The sequence below is a fragment of the Manis pentadactyla genome, chromosome 14 (assembly GCF_030020395.1).
Source record: "Manis pentadactyla isolate mManPen7 chromosome 14, mManPen7.hap1, whole genome shotgun sequence".
In the NCBI taxonomy this organism is placed as follows: domain Eukaryota; kingdom Metazoa; phylum Chordata; class Mammalia; order Pholidota; family Manidae; genus Manis; species Manis pentadactyla.
In genome coordinates this window covers 91,358,316-91,380,934 of record NC_080032.1, presented here as the reverse complement: position 1 = coordinate 91,380,934, position 22,619 = coordinate 91,358,316, and the positions used below count along the sequence as shown (strand labels likewise).

Sequence of the window (22,619 nt, the reverse complement as noted above, 5' to 3'; positions counted from 1 at the left end):
CCTTTAGGTGTCGGAAACCCCCTCAGACAGATCAGACAGAATGAGGGGGGACAACACGAAGCTCCTTCCAGGCTGCCTTTAATGTTCAAAGTCTTAAGCAAGCTTCAAAAGAAACGCACTGGCCTTTCAAACTTGGGAAAAGAGCACAAGCAAATTTATTTGAGTCCACACGTCGTCTGATGCACATGTAAATATCAGAACGCCCTCCTTCAAAAGCAAGCATCTGTCTTCCAATCATCACTTACACTACACTAGAAACTGTAAAAAGGAATTGGAGAACACAGATGCTTGCAGATTAAGATGTACACAGTACTGGGTACATTACTCATATAATTTACTTAAGCATCAATCTTTTCTTGGATGTATTTGAAATAAAGTTTAAATATGTTGAACATTAGATTCTAACTTAAAAATATCTTCAAATATCTAGGAAAGAATAGAGAGTCAAGACTTCTATAGTTAAAAATTAAATTCCTGTAAGAGTTGTTATTCACTCCTTTCTTGTGTATTTTACATTATTTGGAGCAAATACCTCATGAACCTGAACTTTTCTGTTCTCAACCAAATTATGGCACAACATCCTGATGGTCCAAACACAAAGCAGAGGCCCCGCCTCCTAAATATTCCTGGGACGCACTGCGGGGGTGCATCCCCTCGTGCTGCTGCCCTGGTGGCTTCACCGTCTGCCACGCCCTTTATATCACGATTTCCAAAAAGCACGTTTTCTCGCCTATCTGGAATGTTGGCAGTGCTCGGCTGCTGTTAGTTATGGACTCATCTGGACCGACCAGAGCACAGGAGAGACAACGCCCAGAGCCCCTGCGAGCCCACCCGTGGCCCTTCCCAGGCATCTCTCAGCACTCTGGGACTCAGGCAGCTGGGAACAGCCTCTGCTCCTGCTGTCCCCTACTTGTGGCCTGCGCCCTATCCATTTGCTCCTGGCTAGTTCCCATCGATTCAGTGTGAGCCCAGCTGTTACCTTCCCCAGTAAGTCTTCCCCACCCTTCCGAGCCAAGCTGGGTGCCATACTTCTAACCCTAATCCCACCATTTCCGCAAGTATCTCATCCAGGACACAAGAGCATCATCATGACCCTTAAATGATAGGTTCCCTCTGGACACCTGGGCTGCTTCCCCAGAGTCTGGGCCCTATTTGTTTTGTTGCCTCTTTCCTTAGCCCTTACCGTAAAGTCTGGCACATAGGTGTTCAATAATATTTACTGAGTGAATAAATGACAATGACTCCTTATTATGCTCTAATAAAAATTGACTGTCTCATGGCATTATGAAAATAATACTGATATCCATTATCTCAACAGTATTTTGAGATCTATTAGAGCACCTCTCACTGATGGGGAAAAAAAATCTCTCCTTCCAGAACAAAGTGGATTGTATAATTTTGTCTAGACTCTAAATAACTCATAAGGGACTATTCAGAATTGAAGATTTTTTTGAGATTTGATTGTTGCCAGTCTAGCACCCAAAATCATCTCATTAAAGATAGAGATTTAGCTAGTGGTTAATGTCCGAGATTGGTTAACAACTGTGACAAAACCTAAGAGGAGACCTCATTGTTTTTGTTGCTTTCATTTTTAATAATATTTATTGTTTTTCTCATATTGAAAGTCATCCAGGCTTTTTGAAGGTTAGTTGGCAAATATAGACAAGAGAAAAAAGATGATTCATATTTCCACAATCTGGAAATAACTACTATTCATATTGCAAAATATGTTCTTTCAGGCATTTTTCCTTTGCATATGTTTTTATATGTAATATATATGATTTTAAAAACAACATGGGATCCTATTACTATTAGATTTTGTATCTTGCTTTTGACAATTTATAATTTTCCCATAACCTTATTATTCTTTGAATATTCTTTGCACACGATTGCTAATTATTGCTTAATATCCTGGGAAGGCAGCTGTCCAGAAAGGGGCTGATGCATATGCATCAGCATCCACTTTCTCATATCATGATCAGCTCTGAGCATTAGGAGCTACTTATAAAATATGATATATTTTAATATATCATAGGATCCATCCATTATAATAATTATTACAATGTGTGTTGTTAAAGCCTCATAAATAAGTTCTGAGGAAAGATTCTGGATGCATGGATCAAACCAGCGCCTTTAATAGAGACTTCATCACTATTTGATACTGTGAACATGTCATACCGTGAGCCAGGTATCGGTGAATACTAAGCAAGGTAAACAAGCTAAAGATTGTTTACAGCTTATCTAAATTGGCTGTCTGGACACACTTGAATTCATCCCCAAACCAAAATGTGCCATCTGCCAGAATGTCCTATGTCCCGTTCTCTGCTTCTGTACTGCTGAATGAGTTAAGACTGTTACTTTATCTGAGTCAGCTTTCCTGTATTTAAAGAAAGACTTGTACCACCACCTTCATATCCAGCCCTTCAGGAATCACAATGCCACTCAAGCAACCACGAGGTCGGTCTTGCTGTGCTGGGTGTAGGGGAGTGTCAGTCAGCAAGCCCCGTGAGGCTCTGCAGGCACCGTGGCCAGCCCCACGGAGAGACGAGCTCCCTGGGCACAAATCGACAGAGACCTGACTCGGGCAATCCTCTGAGCCCCCTGAGAAGTCCATTGTCAGCTATAGTATCTCACTGCCCATTCCTCTGGAGATGCTGTATTATGGACAGGTGTTCCCTACTTCCATCTGAGTAGGACACTGACAAGACCAACCTGATGGTATCACTTGTTAATAAGGACACTGACTCTTTGGTAGCCCAGGTAGGCTATCACCTAGGAAAGCCCCTCCCGTTTGGGACCCTGCAGAGAGCTGCTCTGCCTCCTTTTGCCTCTACCCCATCCAATCTAGCCATGCAGCCTGCTGGCTCATAGTTTGAGGGACTGTTGGGAGTTCAAATTCAAGCACGAGGACCCTACGCTTACAATGTCCAAGCACTGGTGAAATTACAAAATCAAAATGCAAACAAACTGTCCTGGTAGGGAATTTGCTTTTAAAGGAGAGGGATGGGTGGGAATCTGAGAGAGAGCAACTGAAATTAATGTCCTGTGGCCCCAAAAGACTGTATTTTTTAAAACCATCAATTGCTATTAATTAGAAAGGCAGATGACTCAACCTAGCACTGTATTAATTCTGTACAGAGAATGTAAATTAATAAGGTGATTCAGTTGCTTAGGAAGTATTGTCATAATTATCTTAGTTATAACAGATCACTGTTATAGTTGTCATATACGTATCTTAGCACATTTTAAAGGTTAGGAATCATTCCTTAAAGCAAACTCTTAGAAGCTCTAAGTAGCACTTAGAATTTCTGTACATTATCAATGTTGTAATTGTCCACAAGCCTCACAGACCTTCATATTCCCCCTCACTGGGATACATTAGCTTAAGCAGAAACCTAGACCAGACTTGGGAAACTTTTTGCACCTCGTTTCAATGCGGAATCAAGAAATAAAATTGACAAAGATTTGAATTGCTTGAAAGGTGAAAGGCAGGGAACAAAATATAATTGACAAAGTGAACTGTTTTCTACCTAGTTTTTTGGTCAGCTAATGTTGAAAAGAATTTTGATTTAAGTTTGTGGCAAAAATCAGTAAGTTTGTCAACCTGCACCAAACTTATTTGCTAATTTTGCAACATAGTAGTTGACTATTCAAACATTTCCCAAGTGCTCCCTTATACAGTTGTAAAGGTAGTTAAGGTGGGTTGAAGAGAGGAGGTGCCAACAGCTGAGCAATGGTTACTGTGTTTTTCTTGGTCAGGGAGGTTTTTATAGCAGAAAAGCAAGGCCTCTTCTAGGGCCTGTGCTGAGAAGCCCACTGGGGCCTCATATTTGAGAGGGCCTCAAATTTAATGCCATTTGTATTGTATGTAATGTTAGTTAAAGTGTTATTTGGTTAAATAGTACATTGAAAATACATAATTTAGTAACCCTGTTTCAGATTTTAGAAATGTTTAAAGATATTTGGAGCCTCAAAAATAGTGGTGCCCTAAACTTCCGTCAGAGAAGCTCTGCTGAGTGGGAATTAGAAAATGTCTCATCTTTACTTCTGTTTACAATTAATTTATGTGTCTCTTTTGAGTAATACTCAATTTTATCTTTTTATTTTGTAAATTGAGGTGAGTAATTATATAACCATGCAGAGAGCTACCCACACCACACCTAAGCTTTCAGCACACGTGATACAAAGAATGCAGGAGTGCAAGCGTGTGAGCCCAGCTCACTTTCAGGATGACATGGAATTCTGCTCCCTGGATAACTTAGGACGATTTCTGTAACATTGCTGTATGGATGTCTTTTTCTTTTTTGCATGCATCCATATTAAGAGAGATAAAATGAAGAATTTGGAATGCCAAAGCATGACATTGAAAAAGATCACAAATTCTCTTCAACACTGTAAGCCTGAAAACCAAAAGCCAGAGAGTAAACCTACATTAAAAAAAGTAATTAAAAACTTGTTTCTAATTGCAGGTGGCTAGTGTCTTCTGTTTTTAGAACTGATATGGTCCATCAGGTAGACATTTACCTACAATACCGTACAAGACAGTCGCATCCATGTGAGTGCTGTCCGTATTTGGAGGCACCAATATTGGCTGTAGGATGAGGAGAGTCATTATAGTATTGGGACTGATCTCCTTTATTAGAGTTTAAGACTCTAAAGATGAAAGCGATAAAAAGTAACTCTTGGAGAATAAAGCATCACCAAAACAGTGCAGTGTAGAGAAAATAAAAAACAGAAGAAAAAGGCAGGAGACCTAAAGGGAAATTGAAGCAGAAATGAAGAAAAGCAATAGAATGCAGATCCAAAGGCAATACAAAAATCATTAAAAGTTAGGTAATTTGTTTCTTAGCTATCACTGTTTCTACCCATCTTCTTCCAGTTTGGCTATAATCAGATTCTATTTCCAAGTATTTTTGTCCCATGACTAAAATTAGAAATTTGGGTACAGTCATGATGGGAACAAGAGGTTATCTTTCCCAGTACCATTGCAAAATGCCATGATGATCTGGCTAAGGATTTTTTTTTTAATTGTTGACCAATTTCAACTTGATCCAGCTGGAACTTTCTCTTTTAAAACACCACTAAAGGTAGAAATTTTAAACAAGATGATCAGTAATTATAAATATGGACAAGAAAAATTCCCATTCAATGCCTAGATACGATCTTTATCACTTTGTATTGAACCACCAATTTTGTACTTTCAATACATAAATACGGGGACGTACCTTCTAGGACCTTCCCTGTAACATTTGAAAATCATTGCCACAGACTGACGATAGGGATAAGTAGATGAGCTATTACCATATATCTCTTGCTAAAGAAAAATGAAGCTTTTATTGCAAGTTTCTTGTTTCTCATAGAATGATCACATAAAATTCATAGTATGTATCGTGAACTGGCAAAGGTAGTAAATAGAAATAGTACAAGAGTCAGACTCCCATTGACTCCAGTTTGAATCCCTTCTATCTGCCTTTTCTTCTGTCCTCATGCTCAGACAGGCAGATGTCACCAAAGCCAAACTACCATCCAGCCTCCCCACCCCCTCCCTGTCCCCACTCTCCATTTCCACCCCATCATCCCACCTATGTCCCTTCCCTGCTTTTTTTTATTTTCCTCAGCAGCTTTGAAAAGATCCCCATGGCAAAAAACCTGAGTTCCCCACAGGTGACACCCTCTGCAGTCTGCACTCTACTCCGTTCTGTTCTGTCTGCCCCAGAAAGTGTCCACTGCTGCCTGACAGAGTCTCACCAGAGTGGAAGGCACTGCAGCAGGGCCGCAATCTCATCCAGGTCGCCTCTCCCTTTGCCCTCCACTTACTGGAATCTCATCTGGACTTTTCAGGCCCTTGTCAAGGTCCATGGGTGCCCTGGGGCCTTCCTCTGGGGCTCTTCACCCTCTGGAGTCCTGGGACATACTGCGCAGTTATGCTGACATTCTTCATTACACACATTTTTTGTTTAATGCATGTTTTAAAGTCTGTACATATTCTGTCTGTTACCTCCTTCTACAGGAATTCTTGCACCACATCAGAGCCTCACTGAACGTGTTACATTTGCCATGTTTTAAAAATCAAAAGAGCATAAATCTATTAACAAATATATATGAAATTACATCATGATGATTTTTTTTTTAAGAAATATTTAGAACATTAAACTGTAACATTTAAGTCCAGTTTCCTTGTGAAAACAAAGTCATAGTTTTGTCAAGACTAGACCATGCATTTCTTCATCAATTTTGGCATGTCTAAACACATCAAATACAGCAGGGAGAAAATAGTCAAATGGCCAAGTTCCTAAGCTTTTTTAATTCAGCTAACTTTTATCAAACTAATTTTCATGTGTATATTTGATTTTTGAGCAAATGGTAGGAAAGTCTGTGGTAAGAATTTTGCAATTAGAATACATGCAAAAGAAACATATGACCCTTCATAGTCTCTTACGTTTGCTTTTTACTCTAACATGCTAATTTACTGTAATTACTGCATATATCTGAAGAAGATCAGAATTATAAAGAAGCCAAAACTTAAAATTTCAGGAGAGGTAAAACTTTAGGAATTTATGCATTTATCTCCACCTTATTTTAGATAAAAATATCATGAGAGTACATTCATTCTTTTTAGTTGACCCACCATTAAATGGAATTTTATTAGAATACGAGTATTTAATTTTCTAACAATTAGATGCAGGTTTTTGCTTGCTTAATCTTATACTCATCTGGTAATTTTGCAAACAAAAAGAAATCTGAAGTTGCAAAGATCACAATTAAATTATGGAAGTAACTTGAAAAGGAATATTCTTTAAATTTCCCTGAAATTAAAATGAGTGTATTTGCTATAATTTTTCCATAGACCTTAGTAAATTTTATCTGATAAAAAATAAAACTACTACTTAACTTTAAAAAATAAAGAATATGCTATGAGACAAATACAAGTAAATATACCATATTAAGTAATAGACCAAACTGGCACATTTGAAAAGGAAAAGAAAAATGGGTAACTGGACACTTTGTGTAACGTTCAATGTCTTGCATTAGCTTAAGTATTTCCTACTCAACAATGTTTAGGTTTTTTTTTTTTAATAGAAACCGGGAACTGACACAACTGTTACAATCTAGAATTTCTTCTGATTGGTTATCAGATTACCATTCAAGTCATAAATATTTAAAAGGCAAAGTATCCTTAATTCTGGATTGATTTTTTAATGTTTTCTCATCTCACTTTCAGAAGGATTAAGTGATACATTTTCATGACAGATCATTTGCCAACACATTTCAGCTTTTCCTCTAATATTTGGAAAGCCAGTAGATTTTTTTGAAAGGAGGGAAATGTCCACTTAGAAATTCCTTAAAAACTCTAGAGTATTGCTTGCTCAGCCTATCACCTTTGGAATGGGAACAGTGGCTGATAAAACTATGATTTTCAGCTGCACAGTGCCTGGAGTAACCTGGCACCATGTGGAAGTGTCTATTATTCTGTAAAATGTCCTCTGAATAAGTCAACAATCCAAAAGAAAACTTTTCTGCTATATAATATTTTCTATGCATCCTGATGATATTTCATAAAAAACCTGACCCCATAATTATTATTGTTATTGTATTATTTTACTTTGCCTTAATTTCATAAACCTTTAGAAAAATTAACATTTCTGGATTTATCAGTCCACCAACCTGTAGCATCTTGATACAGAATGATACCAATCAAGGTAAAACTTTCATTGAGTAATTTGTTGTATAAAAGCCAAAATTCTAAAAGCAAATAGAAATTGGTGTAACCAATGTTTAATCCAAATGTTCAACAGTAAACTGATTTAGCTTCTCTTTTTTTAAAAAAGCTGACGCAAGTTGGACAGAGGGACAGAGGGAGGTGTTGGGGTGGGGTGGTGGTGGTGATTGGCTTGTCTCATTCACGCCCACTGGTCTTTAAATCATTGTCTAGATCCCCAAAGGTTCTTACGTCAACTCTGTTACAGGGGTCTGCCATTCTAAACAATTCCAGAAAGATTACCTGGGACTGGATGAATGATTAAGGTAAAGCTGTTTTTTACCTTATAAAATAACATGAATATTTGCAGTGTTAAAATAATGCTTCTTTTTTGAAACTACTACCTGGGGAAATTTTTTCTCACTTTGGAAAAGAGAAATTCAGTATAATATCAGCCATTGGAAGTATTTACCCAGATCCTGATTGCAGTTTTCTTCTGCAGATGATTTTAGGTTTGAGCATGAAATTAGGAAAGTGGATAATAGGAAAGGGAAGCATTGCAAAAACCAGCAGACAACAGTGTTTAGTTGTTTACATTTCCAGGTTCATCACTGAATAGAATGAAGAATTGACATAGTTTGTCTCAGGAAAAAATATAAAGTTGTAGAAGTGTATTCCCAATGCTGTAACATTAAAGATGCTGTCTTGAAAGCAAAACCAATCGGAGGAGGACCATCACAGAGTCAGAACAGATGTGAATGGCTAAGGGTCTGGGCTGCACATTGTCAAATGAAAAAGAAAAAGCTGTGTCTTAACCTTTGTCTTATATATGACCATTTTAATGGAGAAGTATTGTTAGAACAAATTTACTGGAAGAAATTGAGATACTGAATAGAATATAAGCATAGCCATAGATTCTGAAGGACTGGAATCAATTATCTAAAAATAGAGCTATACTCCTCAAATTTATGAATCAGAATTCCAGGTGGATTTACATATCCCATTTTTGGAGCATCTTACAGAGCCTATAATAATATTTTTAATTAATTTCCCAGGTAACAAAACTAAGAGTGTTTTATAATTCAGTGAAAAAATATTTGAACTCATAATGTATATCATATTCACAGACAGTTGGCTAAAAGAAGTTATTTTTGACATACTAAAGAAATTTAGGTGTGTTTTCTCAAAGAGACTGCCACTTATTTTACAAACCAAGATCCTCCAGCCATTCAAATTTATAATTAGATAATGTTTTAGAATTTTCTTGGAAGTCTGTATACTTAATCTCCAAAGAAGTATGTCAATAATATTTAGGTATTAGAAATGTAGTTTTGAGAGCTAAATTCGAGTTTTCTTTAACCATGATATACAGTATACACTAAGAGTTATCAAAGCTCTTACTTTTAATATATGAGTTACTTTAAAGAAAGTGAAGTATTTATAACCAGAAGATAAAAGTACCTCTGAGGGTGGTCCGGTATCTATTATATAGAATGAGGACATTCTGGAATTTACTGCATTCACAATTCATGACAGGTTATTAAATATCATACATCAACATGTTAGCATAAAGAGTTTACTGTGTTAATATCACATATGTTATGTGTCCTTGTACATTTCTAGAAACTGTATTCAGGCAAATAGAAAGTAAAACTTATGCAGGAATTTAGGATGTTTCATAATGTTTAAGATGACTGGAGAATCTCTTTTGCTCTTCTGAGAATAGAGCTAGAAAGGTTGTAAGCAAAATAACATTCAGATTTTTTGAATAGTCCTTATACCTCATCAAATGGCTGCTTTAATTCTTACATTAGCAAGTATGTAATATCCTTTACAAAGGGAAAAGACCTCAGCATAGGGTTATTTACTTTAACTTCCCTAGTTCTACCTGGATATCATCTCTAAGCTATGTCTGAGTAAAGGAAAGGAATAGAAATGCTGATATATTAGCACCAGCAAAAAGAGGTAGGCAGGTAGATACGGTTTTAATGTTACTGGTGGTTTCTTTTCTAAGATGTACCTCAGACTGAATGATAATGAATATTTTTATGGAAGCAAATTTGAGAAATCATGCCACAGACTAACAAGCTATCTGACAGTTTCTGACTAGAATGGTATTGTTGGGAAAACTGTTAAAAAGAATTTAATATAAAGGTAATATTAGACTGGTTTCATTGTCAAAACTATGATCATTTATCTAAGGTACATTTTGGATGTGGACTTAAATCGGTTCCTTGGATGCAAAGGTCAGTCGCACCACCAGCTACTTCCCACTTGCTCAGAGTAAACGGCATGTGGCTTCCTGCTTCACAAACTTGGGTTTCAGAGTAGATTCATCAGAACTGGGTTGGCATGAAGATGACAGCAATGGTGGAAAATGTTTTGACGATGTTAGCTCCCTTTTCACTTTCCCTTATCAGGTAAAATAAATGTTTGCAGTAACTAGGGAAGGTCAAAACTTTTGCCTCTTGACTCAAGGACAGTTGTGCTTTCTAGTTTGGTGTCTTTCTTTGAAGTGGACCTACCTAAGTAAAATATAGGAACTTTTCTTTTTTAAGAATCTTGCATCCTGACTTTCTTAGATGGCTGTTCAAAGAACAAGACATAATGTTTTTTTTAATTAAGGTATCATTGATATACACTCTTATGAAGGTTTCACAAGAAAAACAATGTGGTTATTACATTCACCCTTTTTAACAAGCTCCCCCCGTACCCCATTGCAGTCACTGTCTATCAGTGTAGTAAGATGCCCAGGACATAATGTTTAATATCCAGAATTTAGATGTATGGAATCAGCTTTTAGGACATTTAGATATCCAAACATTCATTTGTTGAAACAAAGTCTTCTGAGAGTGATAGCATTCCAAATATGTTTGTCTCATGCTTTGATTTTGCATGTTGAGTGAGTTTAAGCAATAGTGCAAATGAACTCTGCAGTACAGTATCCAGTGTGTCTACGCGATCACTTTGCATCAGAGCAGCTCAGTGTCCCTGGATAGAAAGGCTGCAGAAAGTCCTATCAAACCACATTTGATTTTTCTTTTTGAATAACTTTGAATATTCTTTGCACGATAAAGCTGCTCTTTTTCCTGGTAACCAGAGGGAAATATTCCCATTTCACTTTGAAATACCAACCTATAAAGGTTTAACGAGAATGCATACTTGGATGTATAAAGGGGACCATATTAAGTTGCCTGTTTTAGTAGAATGTGCACCTGGCCTTGTTCCAGATGCTGGGAATATGTAGAGCCCACAACTCCACACTGCTGCCACCTTCATAAAGCTTCTGCCGAGTGGAGGAGATGGTTACTTACCAATAATCACTAAACTAAAATGTTATTGCAAAGTGTAATAAGTACAGAGAAGGAGCAGAGAACATGCCTCGAGAGCATGTATTGGGGGGTGTAGTTTAGATGAAGGGCTTCTCGGACCACATGGCATTTAAGGCTTTTTTTCAGGTTATTTTAGTTAACTTTGCAGGCACTTGGGCTAAGAATGTGGGGAGGAGCATTCCAGGTAGAGGGAACAGCATGTTAAAAGGTCCTGAGGTGGCAACAGGGGAGTGAAGGATGCCCAGTGTACAGTGAGTGGGGGTGATTCCATCTTGGACTAACGAGCTCCGTCTGGGTGAAAGGAGGCATCACTTTATAGCCTACAGGGAAATTTCACTTTATCCTTAAAAAATGATGACAAAAATCATTGTGGGGCCTCTGTAGTCGGTCTTTTGAAATAACAGTGGTCAGGGAGAGAGAATTTTTAAAGTGTTAAAAGAAGGATTGATGAGACTTGGTGATAGATTGGATGCGGGTATGGGGGTTTGGGGTAAAGGATGGGAGGCATCAATACTGGTGGCCAGAGTCCTCTCCTGAGCAACTGGCCAAACGGAGGTGCCTTTGCTGAGAAAGGGAGAAGACTCTACACCTGTGGAAAATTACAGTATGCATTTATGTCATGTGTCTTATCATATTATATTACACTTTTCAATCAGTGTTTGCCAGCATCATTCTTTTCTAGCCTCCCCATGCAGTGATCCATTGATTAGTTCAATAAGCATGCACAGAAAAACATAAAAATGTAAAGTATGTTATGATGCAATAGTTTGCTCAAAAATCTCTTTTATCTACTATATAGTGTCCAATGTGTGCAGGCATTCTAACTCAAGGCTTCCCTTTCAGAGCTTGCTCATATTTCATTCTTAATATTTGTTGAATGCATAAATACCATCTATAAAAATCTTGTACACTGAAATACAATCATGTGATTAAATTTTAGCAATTATGATGTAGCCTAAATGCTTCATAGTATAGATTTGGTGTGGTAGGCAAATGATTCAGAATATCTAGTTTCTCATACTGTCCTAATTCTTTCTAAATTGTGCTTTTAGCTGTTATTCCCTAAAAAAAAGATCAGTAATAGAATATTCAGAGCTAAAGATTGAAGTTATGAAAGTATATTCCAACTTTTGTGAGAGATGTCCCCTGTCTGGGGCAACAGTTAGGATTAGGGGCCAGTGTTTTAAACTACTGTTTCGTATTTCATGGGATTTATCCTATCATCTTCAAAAGAGAATAGAAAAAGTGTCTTATGTATCAATTTTTTATGGAGGCTTCATTACTTGGGTATGATCGATTAAGTCATTGGCTGTTAGTGATTAACTCAACCTCCATCCTCCTCTTCCAGGGGATTGGTAATAGGGCTGAAAGTTCCAACCCTCTATTTTAATGGTTTATTCCCCTGGTAACAAGTTGCCCATCTTTAGGGTTTTCCAAAAGTCACCTCATTAAAGTAAATTCAAGTGTGGTTGAAAGGGGTTTGTTATGAATAACAAAAGACATTTCTTTCATCTTTACCATCCCAGAGCTATTTCAGGAAATGAGGACAAAAAAAAAATATTAATTTATTATATTATCCTAAGAGCTCTGCGAGGAACTGGGAATAAATACCAAATATATGTCTTACTATATGTCAGAGCATCACACAGCTGAAGATAACCTGTTACTTGGGGCATGACATTGAGATACTATTCCTAATTTTGAGAAATAAAACAAAGAAATAGAAAATAAAGGGAAAAATTTATCAATATAGATCAAGAGATATAATGTCTGATTAATAAAAGTTTTAGAAGGATTAAATATATTGGAGGAAACAGTTGTAAAATAATAGAAAATTTTTCTAATAAGAAAGATACAAGTCTTTTAAATGAAGATGAATTTTTAAAACTGTTCACATCTAGTTGCAAAATGGAGAAATTTCAGGTAATGATAAGGGCAAAAATTCTAAAATTCTTCAGAAGGTAAATATCAAAGAAATAAGAATCAGACTGCTCGGTAAAAGCTAGAAGTTAAGAGAAATGTCTTCAACGTTATTAAGGAAAATTACTTTGAATCTAGAATTCAAATACCATTTGAGGGCAAAGACAGTTTCCAATATGAAACAACTAAGAAATTCTTGGTTTACAAGCATGAGTGAACTGTATGAAAAAAATTATTCAAGGTGGTATTTCAGTGCCAATGCAAAGTGAATTGAAGAAAGAAGATGGGATGGCATTCAAGAAATATTGGCAGCTGAGTGGGACCCAGAGGTTGGAGCAGGAAACCCCAAAGTAAGAGAGTATGGAAAATTCACTTTCAAGTTTTAGTAACATAGGATTATATTCATTTATTATGTAGTCAAATATACTAGTTGGTTCTTTGGGGGCATACTATTTCCACAATCATGACATTGTAAATGTTAATTATTGGGTTTTAGTGTTTACAAACCACCTATAAAGCAAATCTCTCATGGTAGGAATCTCAACATTATAAAAGTATTTCATTAACTGAAACAATTAGGAGTATGTGGGAAAGAAAGAAAGGAGTGTGCTAGTTGCTTTCTCTTTCATAGGAACCAGTCTAGAGTTGATAAACTAAGTCAGAGAGGTTATAGTGAATATTTTAAATTTAGGATGACTAACTTTAAATGAAGAGCCAGAAACAGAAACTGTCATTAATGGCTGCTCCTGAGAAGTATGTGCGATGGCTCAGAGAAAACTTTGTACTCTAATACAAGTTTCTATCTTTTTCTTTAACCATGTGCATATCTAACTTCTATGTGGTAGCTTCTGAGATTTTTCTTTCCCTTTGATGTTATACACTTATACTACTTATACTAATATATTAATTTCTTGTTCCTCATCTCTTGAGATATAATTTGAGTGATTTCCACAGATGTATTTTCCAGTTTTATTACTCTACCTTCAGCTGTTTTGTTTCAGTGACTGTTTTTCTTTCTTGTTTGCCTTCTTCTAAACCAGCCTAATCTTCTTTTATAGTATTCTTATTCTTTGGTTGTTATTCTAATTTGGAACTTTTTATTATATTTTATTAGTTTTAAGTCCCTTTGAATTGCTTTGCTATCTGTAGGTACTTGCTTGTAAATCTTAACTTCCCAGGCCTCCTGACACTTGTCCATTGAGTTTCCACATGTGTTTTGTGATCTTTCTAATTTAGGGATTGTGAACTCATCTCAGCAGGAGCTGCCTTCCACGGATGCTGCTGTAGCACTGGACAGTGGGCAGGGGTTCCCATGGGCTAGCTTCATATTTGCCCAGGGGAACTATGGATGTCAGGAGTGCTGGAGGGATTGCTGTTTTTTCTGTGCTCAGGATCACCTTACTAATGGGTAGTGCACATCCCAGAACTGAACCATCCAAGGTGATGTTTCCCCCAGTATATATTTCTTCCAATATAATGGTTCAACAAGAATTGAATGATTCTAGTAGTAGAAGTATAAGAAATTGTATCAACATGTGATGGATTGAATTTTTTTTTTTCACATAATGCCAGTCCATCCCTTTATACTTTCCAGTTGAGGAAAAAGAGGTCCAAAAAGGTTAAATAACTTGCAAGATCCAAAAATTTAAAGGCAGAGCAGAGTCTAAAAGCTAGATGTCTTTGTTGTTAAATGAATTTTAGTTTTATATAGATGGTGACTAATGCTGATTCAAAAATAAACCTGAACTTCATTTTGTTACTATTATTAACTTTGGCTTCAAGACACAAGTGCCTGGAAAGTGGCTCATCCTACCCTGTGCTGCACTGTTATCAGGCATTTGGTGGTGTTAATCCTTTCATGCCCAACTAGCAAAGTAAAGCAGTAATTTTCTTATGTTACTGTTGATAGTAATCTGTCAGAGACACTGATAGGAATTTCTGCTAAGGTAGAATCTTTGTCAACAATTTACTTTTGTCTTGCTTTCTTTTAAATTATTCAGTCTGTACCTCTGCTTACCAGCAGCACCTAAAGCTTCTTGAATAATGCTACCATGTCTTGATGTATGTTTTTGTTCCCACAGGGAGTGGCAAAGCACCTGCCTTATTCATATACATAGGCACTCTGCAAATACCTGATTTGGCAATGTATTAACAATTTCCTTTCTTCTCTTCCATCTTTCGTCTTTGTATTGGATAAAGGAAACTTTCCAGATGCATGTTTATGAAGTTCTCAGGAGTTTTTATTAATTTTGTGTTTGCAGAACAGAGTGTTCCGAAAATCAACACGAAGTGGAAGCGCCTTAAGCTGAAGGCATAGTGTTTGCACCGAAGGAGCCCCTGTGTGGACAAGAAGCACTGACAACTCGAATGGATCCCATGGAACTGCGGAATGTCAACACTGAACCTGACGAGGACAGCACCAGTGGAGAAAGTGTCCAAGATAGCTACACTGGGATGGGAAATTCAGAAAAATCAGCAATAAGCAGGTATGGGGTCAAAAATGACAGGTTTATGGATGTGGAAAGCAAGGATTTTGTCAGGAAGAATTGGATTTATTACCTACTTGAAAGATAACAGTGTCATTGGTGATAACATTAACTCCCTGATTCTGAAATACACATTATATATGATATGCCAATGCTTTGTGTGGCTAACTTAGAATTGAGGTTACGTGTTCTTACCCTATTTGTAAGGTAGAATAATATTAATGTATTAGTCTATTACTTCTCTTGCTTCCTGGACTATTCTCTCTCAGGTTCCATGTCCTTTGACTGCCCTTTAAATGTTGCTACATCTCCAGAGTTCTGTGGGGATTGTTTTCCCATTTAAAGTGCACTGTGTGCAAGCTTATTCACAACTGCCATGGCTTTGTGCCCTGGATGTATCCTGTATCTTCAGCCTGTTGGGCTTCCCAGCTGAATTTCAGATTATCTCCAGCTGTGCTGGATGACTCATGTATCTGAATTGCCTCGTTTATAAAGTCAAACTTGTCATGTCCACTGCTGAATTCCTGTAATCCCCTTCAAAACCTCCTCTTCCTCCACCAAGTCCCATCGTGGTGAAAGTCAGCACCTCAATCAAAAGTTGTCCATTTTTGCTCATGCGTCACCTAAACCACACATCCAGTGTTTGACTATATCCAGTTGGTGCTGCCTCACTTTTCAATGTCTTTGTATCTGCCCTGTTCCAGCATTAGGCCCGCACCGCCGGTCACCTATCTGTTGAAATGGCCTGATGGTCTCCCTGTGTCACATCTCGCTCTCCTCAGCTAGCGCTCCACGTCCCTGCAAAAGCAGTCCTTCAAAGTGCAGACTGACTCCGGTTCCACCCCGGGTAGAGCTCTTCAGTAGCTCAGCATGAGGTGTAAGATACGAACTGATGGCACATTGCTTGGCACGCACGGCCCTTTGTGGTCTTCCCCAAACCGGCTTTTCTATCCGTCCCTCGCTCTGCTCCCATTTAGAATCTCTCCTCCTGCCTTTGAGCCACTCAGCTTCCTGCTCCTTCACCCGTGCTGCTCTGTCTGCCTGGAGTGCCCCAAGTGGGACCTGCCCTCTGTCCCTTTCTATTGATACTCAGCCTTCAAGACAAGCTCCACGTCAGACCTCCCAGGAAGCCTTCCAGCAGGTAGAAGTGGCCACCACCCCTCCCGATCTGGAGGTTCATAATGCCACTTCAGTGGGCTCATGTCACACTGCTGGGTACATAGGTACACAACTACCTGATAAGTAGATTTATTTCCCACAGGATATTATGATACAAATGATACATGACTTAGGACACTCAGAGGGAACTTTGTACCAAGTCTATGCCTGAAGTGAGAACATCACCCTAGGACAAGGACACCCATTCCATTCACAGCGTCCGGAAGGGCACCAGGAGGCAGCACCCTCCTTCCTCCAAGGAGCCAGGGCAGCCGCTTGAGCACTGCTGGGCTGGAGGGCGGTGGCGACACACACTGCGGTGTTTCCTGGTTTGGGAGATCCTGAGGCACAACGCGGCAGAATACAGGGTTTGGAATCGGCCGAGTCGTTGCCAGACTTGGAGAACATACTTCTCTCCTCTGAGCTTTAGTGGAAACTGCAGAATGATGCACCATCACCTACTTTTCTGAGGATTAAATGCAAGATAGGTGATAGTGACCTGTGGTGCCCTCTCCTCTACCCCGCTGCCCACTGTAACTAGATCGCCTCCAGGGACCCCTGCCCCTGAGGATGGGTGCAGACGCGACTCTGCATAGGTGGCCGTGCTGACGGGGACAGCGCCCCAAGGACAGTGCTGCACAGTCTCCGATTTGGTCTGAAGGCCACAGGGGGAGAGCAGAGCGCTCACGGGGCTCCCCTCTGCCCTCGGCCGGCACCCTGCTCGCCACAGCCGGGCCCTGGGCTCCTGGGAAACACAGGCCGTCGCTTTCAAGCTCATGAGAGGATGGATTTTGTTTATGTCTCATTTGGATTGGGCACAAATCCAACATCAATGCATTTATTTGGAATCATCATGTTATGTCTTTAATGCCTGTTGGCTTTGGTATCAAGGCATTTAAGACACTGGGAACATTTCTCATATTTTATACCATCTTAGTATGTTTTATGACTACACCTCACCTCATGCCAAAATAGCATGAATATTCTTTTCTGAGGCATTTGTACATTTTAAATTTTAAAAACTCTTTATGGACTAAAGGATTCTAGAGTATTGATCAAGGTAAAAATTGGATACTGGATATTCCAAAGTTTAAATACAGATGACACTTGTTTTTATGATCCTCAGGCTCATTTTGGGCTGTATGTCATCTTACAGTCTCAGTTTTCATCTATGAACTTTGTGTACCAGCCTCCGCCTGGCACATATACTAACTGGAGACTATTAGGGACAGTTAGAGGGTGCAGGGATGGAGGTAGGCAGCATCTGAGGGCACTACGCTCCTCGGAGAAATAGGAGGAGAGTGCCAGGGAGCACTGTGAGGTGCTACAAAACCCACTCTTTGGGTTCTAAAAGTGCACACAAACCTTTGTGATTCCTGTCTGCTGGTTCTGTCTACACTTTATGTCCTCAGTCCTCAAAAAGTAACCTTGTTACCCCTTTCTCGCAAGATATTTTTGGAAATAGCTTCTGTTATAAAGGTTTGTATGGATTTCCTATAATTATTTTCTATTTTATTTCTAAGGGATATTTTAACAAAACACTCTCCAATTATTTTATCTACTCTCTCAAGAACTGCCCTAGGAACTGCCACCTTTCCAATTATAAGGCACTTCTGAGAAGCGAGCGCAGTTGTGTATTCATGAGAAAGCCTGCACGCTCCTTTGCCGTGTCACCTCCGTGGCGCCAGCTGGGCTCCTTAGCCAAGCATCTGGGAAGTGTGGCCGGTACGCAGCTGCCTCCTCGGAGCCCCAGCGTGACCGCAGGGCTGGCAGCAGGGGCCGGGCGTGTGCGGCTCCCAGCCCGCGCCCAGCACCGCGGCCAAGGGGTGCAGGGAGAGGGACGTTTTAAGGCCCTGCTTCCCTCCCAGCTCTCCTACGCATTCCCTGGGTTTCTTCAGTATTTTTCAGTTTCATCCATTGTCTAATAACCCAGGTACATTTTCAGAGTAATTAAAATCCACCCTCACACATGAAACCACCCAACACAACACAGAGCCACCATCGAACTACTTCCCAGCAAAGGACATGTGAACAAACACGAGGGGCCACAAAAAGAGGAAAATGCTGCAAGGCCCGACCGAGGCCCGGGGCTTCCCCCTCCTGAGCCGTATCTGCCCCCGCAGAGCAGGGCCGCAGACGTCCCTCCGTTGGGACGAGGGTCTGTGCCTGTGCACTCGGTGGGCATTCGCCGGATTCACCACCTGACATGGTGCGGTGGGACTCGGTCACTGCCCTGTGCTCTTTCTTCGCAAGTGTCCCAGATAAGGACAACATTAATCACGCAGGAAAGAGAATTATTAGAGCTAATGTGGGAAAAAGTAACGTGGCTTTAAAAAGGCCGCAACCAAAAAATACTTCCTTCCGGCCCCCCTTTCCCCCCTCACGCGTGTCCACGCGGAGCCCAGCGGCTGGTGTGGGAGGGACACTAGTTCCAAAGAAGAGAAGGAAAACAGTTTCAAGGGTCCTGTTTTTCCTCCCCAATTCAGTTACTTAGATCAATCACCTGAAACAAACAAAATTCAGAGCATTTACTTAGATGTTTTTATTTTCTTATTTCCTTTCTGAATGCAGTCAGTTTGCTCATGAAGACGCTGAAAGTCAGAAATTCCTGACAAATGGATTTCTGGGGAAAAAGCAGCTGGCAGATTACGGGGATGAACACGTAAGTGAACCTCTGCTTTGAGGCAGTGAACAGGGCCGGAGGGCGTCTGACCCACCTCGATCTCTGTGGGAAAACAATGTGACTGAAATTTTCCAAGCTTCGATCAGCACATTCTCTGTTTATTCAGCACTTACTGGAATAAGGACTTGTTTTTCCTGTTCACCATATGGCTGCATAAATCATTTATGAAATCTGATTTTTGGAGAAATCTTTCTAACCCGAATGTTATCTGCAGCCATCCCCGCTCTCCTTTGTATGTCACTCACCCTGTATTTTTTACCTTTGCTGAGACCCCTGCCAAAGCCGATCCCTACTGTCCGTTGGAAATTACGTGCTTTTGTGGACGCTGAGCAACGGCTTTGACCGGCTGATTTGATCTTAGTCTTCGGTCTTGGGCCATGATCTCCTCCAGTAAAGATAAAGGGGGAGTGAGAACTGCCGCAGATCCCTGCTCACCAGGCGCCCCATTCTCTCCAAGCAGCCCGGAACCACCTCCTTCGGGATGTCTTCGTTCAACCTGAGCAACGCTATCATGGGCAGCGGCATCCTGGGCCTGTCCTACGCCGTGGCCAGCACGGGGATCGTAGCTTTCGTGTGAGTGGGGGGCGCACCTGCGTGCGGCGGGAGGCCGCGCGCCCCTGGGGCTGTCCCAGCCGACGGCCCGCGGCCCGAGCTTTGGGACCGGGAGCAGCGTCTTCCTGCCCTGGGATGAAGCGGAAGCCTGCGGGATAACGGGAGCGGATTAACTGCGCTGCCGGCTCCACCCGCCGCCTGACCCAGCGGCAGGAAGTTAACGCGCCCTGCCGGCCCGCACGGCCCCACAGCCACGGATTGGCAGGGGGTTTGGTGTTAAGCAGTTTAGGAGATGTTTCCCAGAAGCACAGCTGGCCTCATCACCCTCTTAGGAAAAGATGCCGTTGCAAACCAGGCCTGGAGTCCTGCGTCCCTGGCCTCACCTCACGCTCCACCCCCATGGCCCCCATGCCAGGCGGCTGGGCACACTCAGGAGGTGCCACGTTCCCCCTCACCACAGGGCCTTTGCACATGGCCTTCGGGCCCTCCTCCCTCCTCTTCATCTAGGTGTCTCCTCTTAGCTAAGCTCAGCCTCACCTCACTTAGGCCTCCCCGGCCTCCATGGGAGGACAAACCGCCTCATCACATGCTCACCAGCTTTAGTGTTCTGGTGCACCTGTCAGACCCAGTTGGTTCAGGACCATCTCCTTTGCTAGACTGCAGTCTGCAGAGAGTTGAGCCCATATCTGCGTCCACTCACCATTTGTATCCCCGAGACCTAGTACAGTGCTTGGTCCAGAAAATATTTGCGGAGTGGCTGAAGTTTATTCCTAAAACTCTGTACTTGAACCAAGCTTGGTCAAATGCTGTGTAGGGTAGCAGTGTCACATAGCTGGCCTGGAGGATGGAAACCGTGTTGTCCATGACAGCCATCCAGGTGCCCATGCACAGTGCACACAGCCTGGTTCTCCAGGACAGCCGGCAGCAGGGGCATTCTTCACAGCACCAGGCTGATGGTGGTCAGGCATCAGTGAGAACGCAGACTGCAATCCCAGGGCGGTGCTGGAATGCTGACTAACCGTCTAAGAATGCAGCATTTATATTGTATTTATATATAATGTTATTTATGTTCTGAACATCACTTATGATTAGATAACCACATAGCTATTTGAGGGTTAAGGATCAGGCAGGATTATAAATATTTCTGTTGTGTTAATGCTTTGATTGAATGGTTTAAGGTAGACTTTTTAACTGAACGTGTTTTTATATTAACGTTGCTCTCATAAGTCATATCTGAAGTAAGCTAGGTGTTTTTATTCTTATTCTTAATGGCTAGAAATGTCTTCATATATTTAGTAGTGTACTTTTGTAATGTACACTATCTCTAAGACAGTCTTCCTGTCTTAGTAAATTGTTATAAATTGCTGATGAACAGAAATAAACACTTCCCCAGTCCTAGAACCACAGATATTTGCATGGGAGGAGAATATAAATCCACTTTTAAAATTGAGTGCTTCATTTCAAGCCTAAACATTTAGCAGGTTAATTTTGCCAGAGCAATTAAATTGCTAGACACCACGGGGCATGCTTCATGTCTCTGAGCAGTGCAAACTGGACCCAGCTATCTCCCTTAATTCACAGCAAGTGACACAGGATTTCATTGTCTTTACTTTTAGTATTTTCTGCCAAAGCAATTGTATATTTAGAATGCAAAGAATGTTCATTATTTTTCCAGAGAACAAAATTGTATCATCTGAATTATGTAATTCTATACAAACAGGAAAACTCATAAAGCTTATGGAAAAATTATATGAATGTCATTGACTAGACAGCTTTGGCCAACATTTTGTGGAAAATAAGAACACAATATAGTTCGAGTAGTTATAAAATTTACAACTGGTGGTTCAGACATACATTTGCAACATTGACTTCATCAGGAATTGCCAAAGAATTAGATCAATTGTGGGGAGAATATTTAGGGTGCTCTCATCATGTAAAATAGGCAAAGAAGATTTCTTTTAAGCCTCAGGTGAAGTTTAGTATTATCTCTTTATGTGTATATCACAGATAGATGCTTTCCATCTACATGCTTATTTTTGCTCTCCACTTCTTGTTTTTGGAGAAACACTGATAAAAAAACTGTACATGCCTGTGGACAGGTGGAAGGTCCTGAGTCAGAAATGATTCTTTCTGAATACAAAAGGGGAGTTTTTCTGTGCCCTATACTTATCTTTCTCCATTTTCTGTATTACACAGGCAATTATCTGACCCTTGGGTTCACAGAGTATCTTGTCATCTAATGTGCGGGATCAGTGGGGACACAGTTCACACCCTGCATGCTTCGCCTTCTGGATTTCTAGGTTTTAGATTAAGTCTAGGCAGGCTGTTGAATAGCCCTTCAGTTATAAACAATGACAGTATCATGCAAATATGATGTACATATACCCACACGCTGATGTAATAGATATATCTGCTAAATTTGCTATGCATTTAGCACCTAGGTTATAAATCAGATTCTGCTACTGGGTGACACCAAAAAAAAAAGTTAGGAACTTTGGGTAGTACTTTTTGGCACATAAAATATAGCAAACACCAGTTCTATGAGATTAAAAGGGATATGTATTTCTGAAAAGAATTTCTCAGCTTCTTAAAAATATACATTCTTCTGGAAAGTTTAATGAATAAAAAGATTAACATGACCATTCATTGTAACATCTAACATTATTATGTCTTGTTATAGAAACCTTATTTTCTACTCTCATTCCTTTCACAGAATCATGCTTCTGGCTATGGCAATATTATCACTTTATTCAGTCCACCTTTTATTAAAGACCGCCAAGGAAGGAGGT

The 22,619-nt window shown here is 40.1% G+C and overlaps 1 protein-coding gene across 3 annotated transcripts in view; it reads left to right on the top strand.

Moving 5' to 3' along the window:
* The window catches only part of SLC38A4 (solute carrier family 38 member 4), a 58,939-nt gene that overhangs the window by 16,942 nt on the left and 19,378 nt on the right, over window positions 1-22,619 (top strand). For 2 of the 3 annotated variants that reach the window (XM_036889645.2, XM_036889650.2), the window contains exons 2-6: window positions 7,968-8,025; window positions 15,213-15,437; window positions 19,167-19,257; window positions 19,739-19,851; window positions 22,544-22,617. In XM_036889645.2, coding sequence (XP_036745540.2) covers window positions 15,319-15,437; window positions 19,167-19,257; window positions 19,739-19,851; window positions 22,544-22,617 — 397 coding nt within the window. In that variant the 5' untranslated portion in view covers window positions 7,968-8,025; window positions 15,213-15,318. The remainder of the gene's footprint in view (window positions 1-7,967; window positions 8,026-15,212; window positions 15,438-19,166; window positions 19,258-19,738; window positions 19,852-22,543; window positions 22,618-22,619) is intronic. The other variant, XM_036889646.2, reaches the window with a different exon arrangement.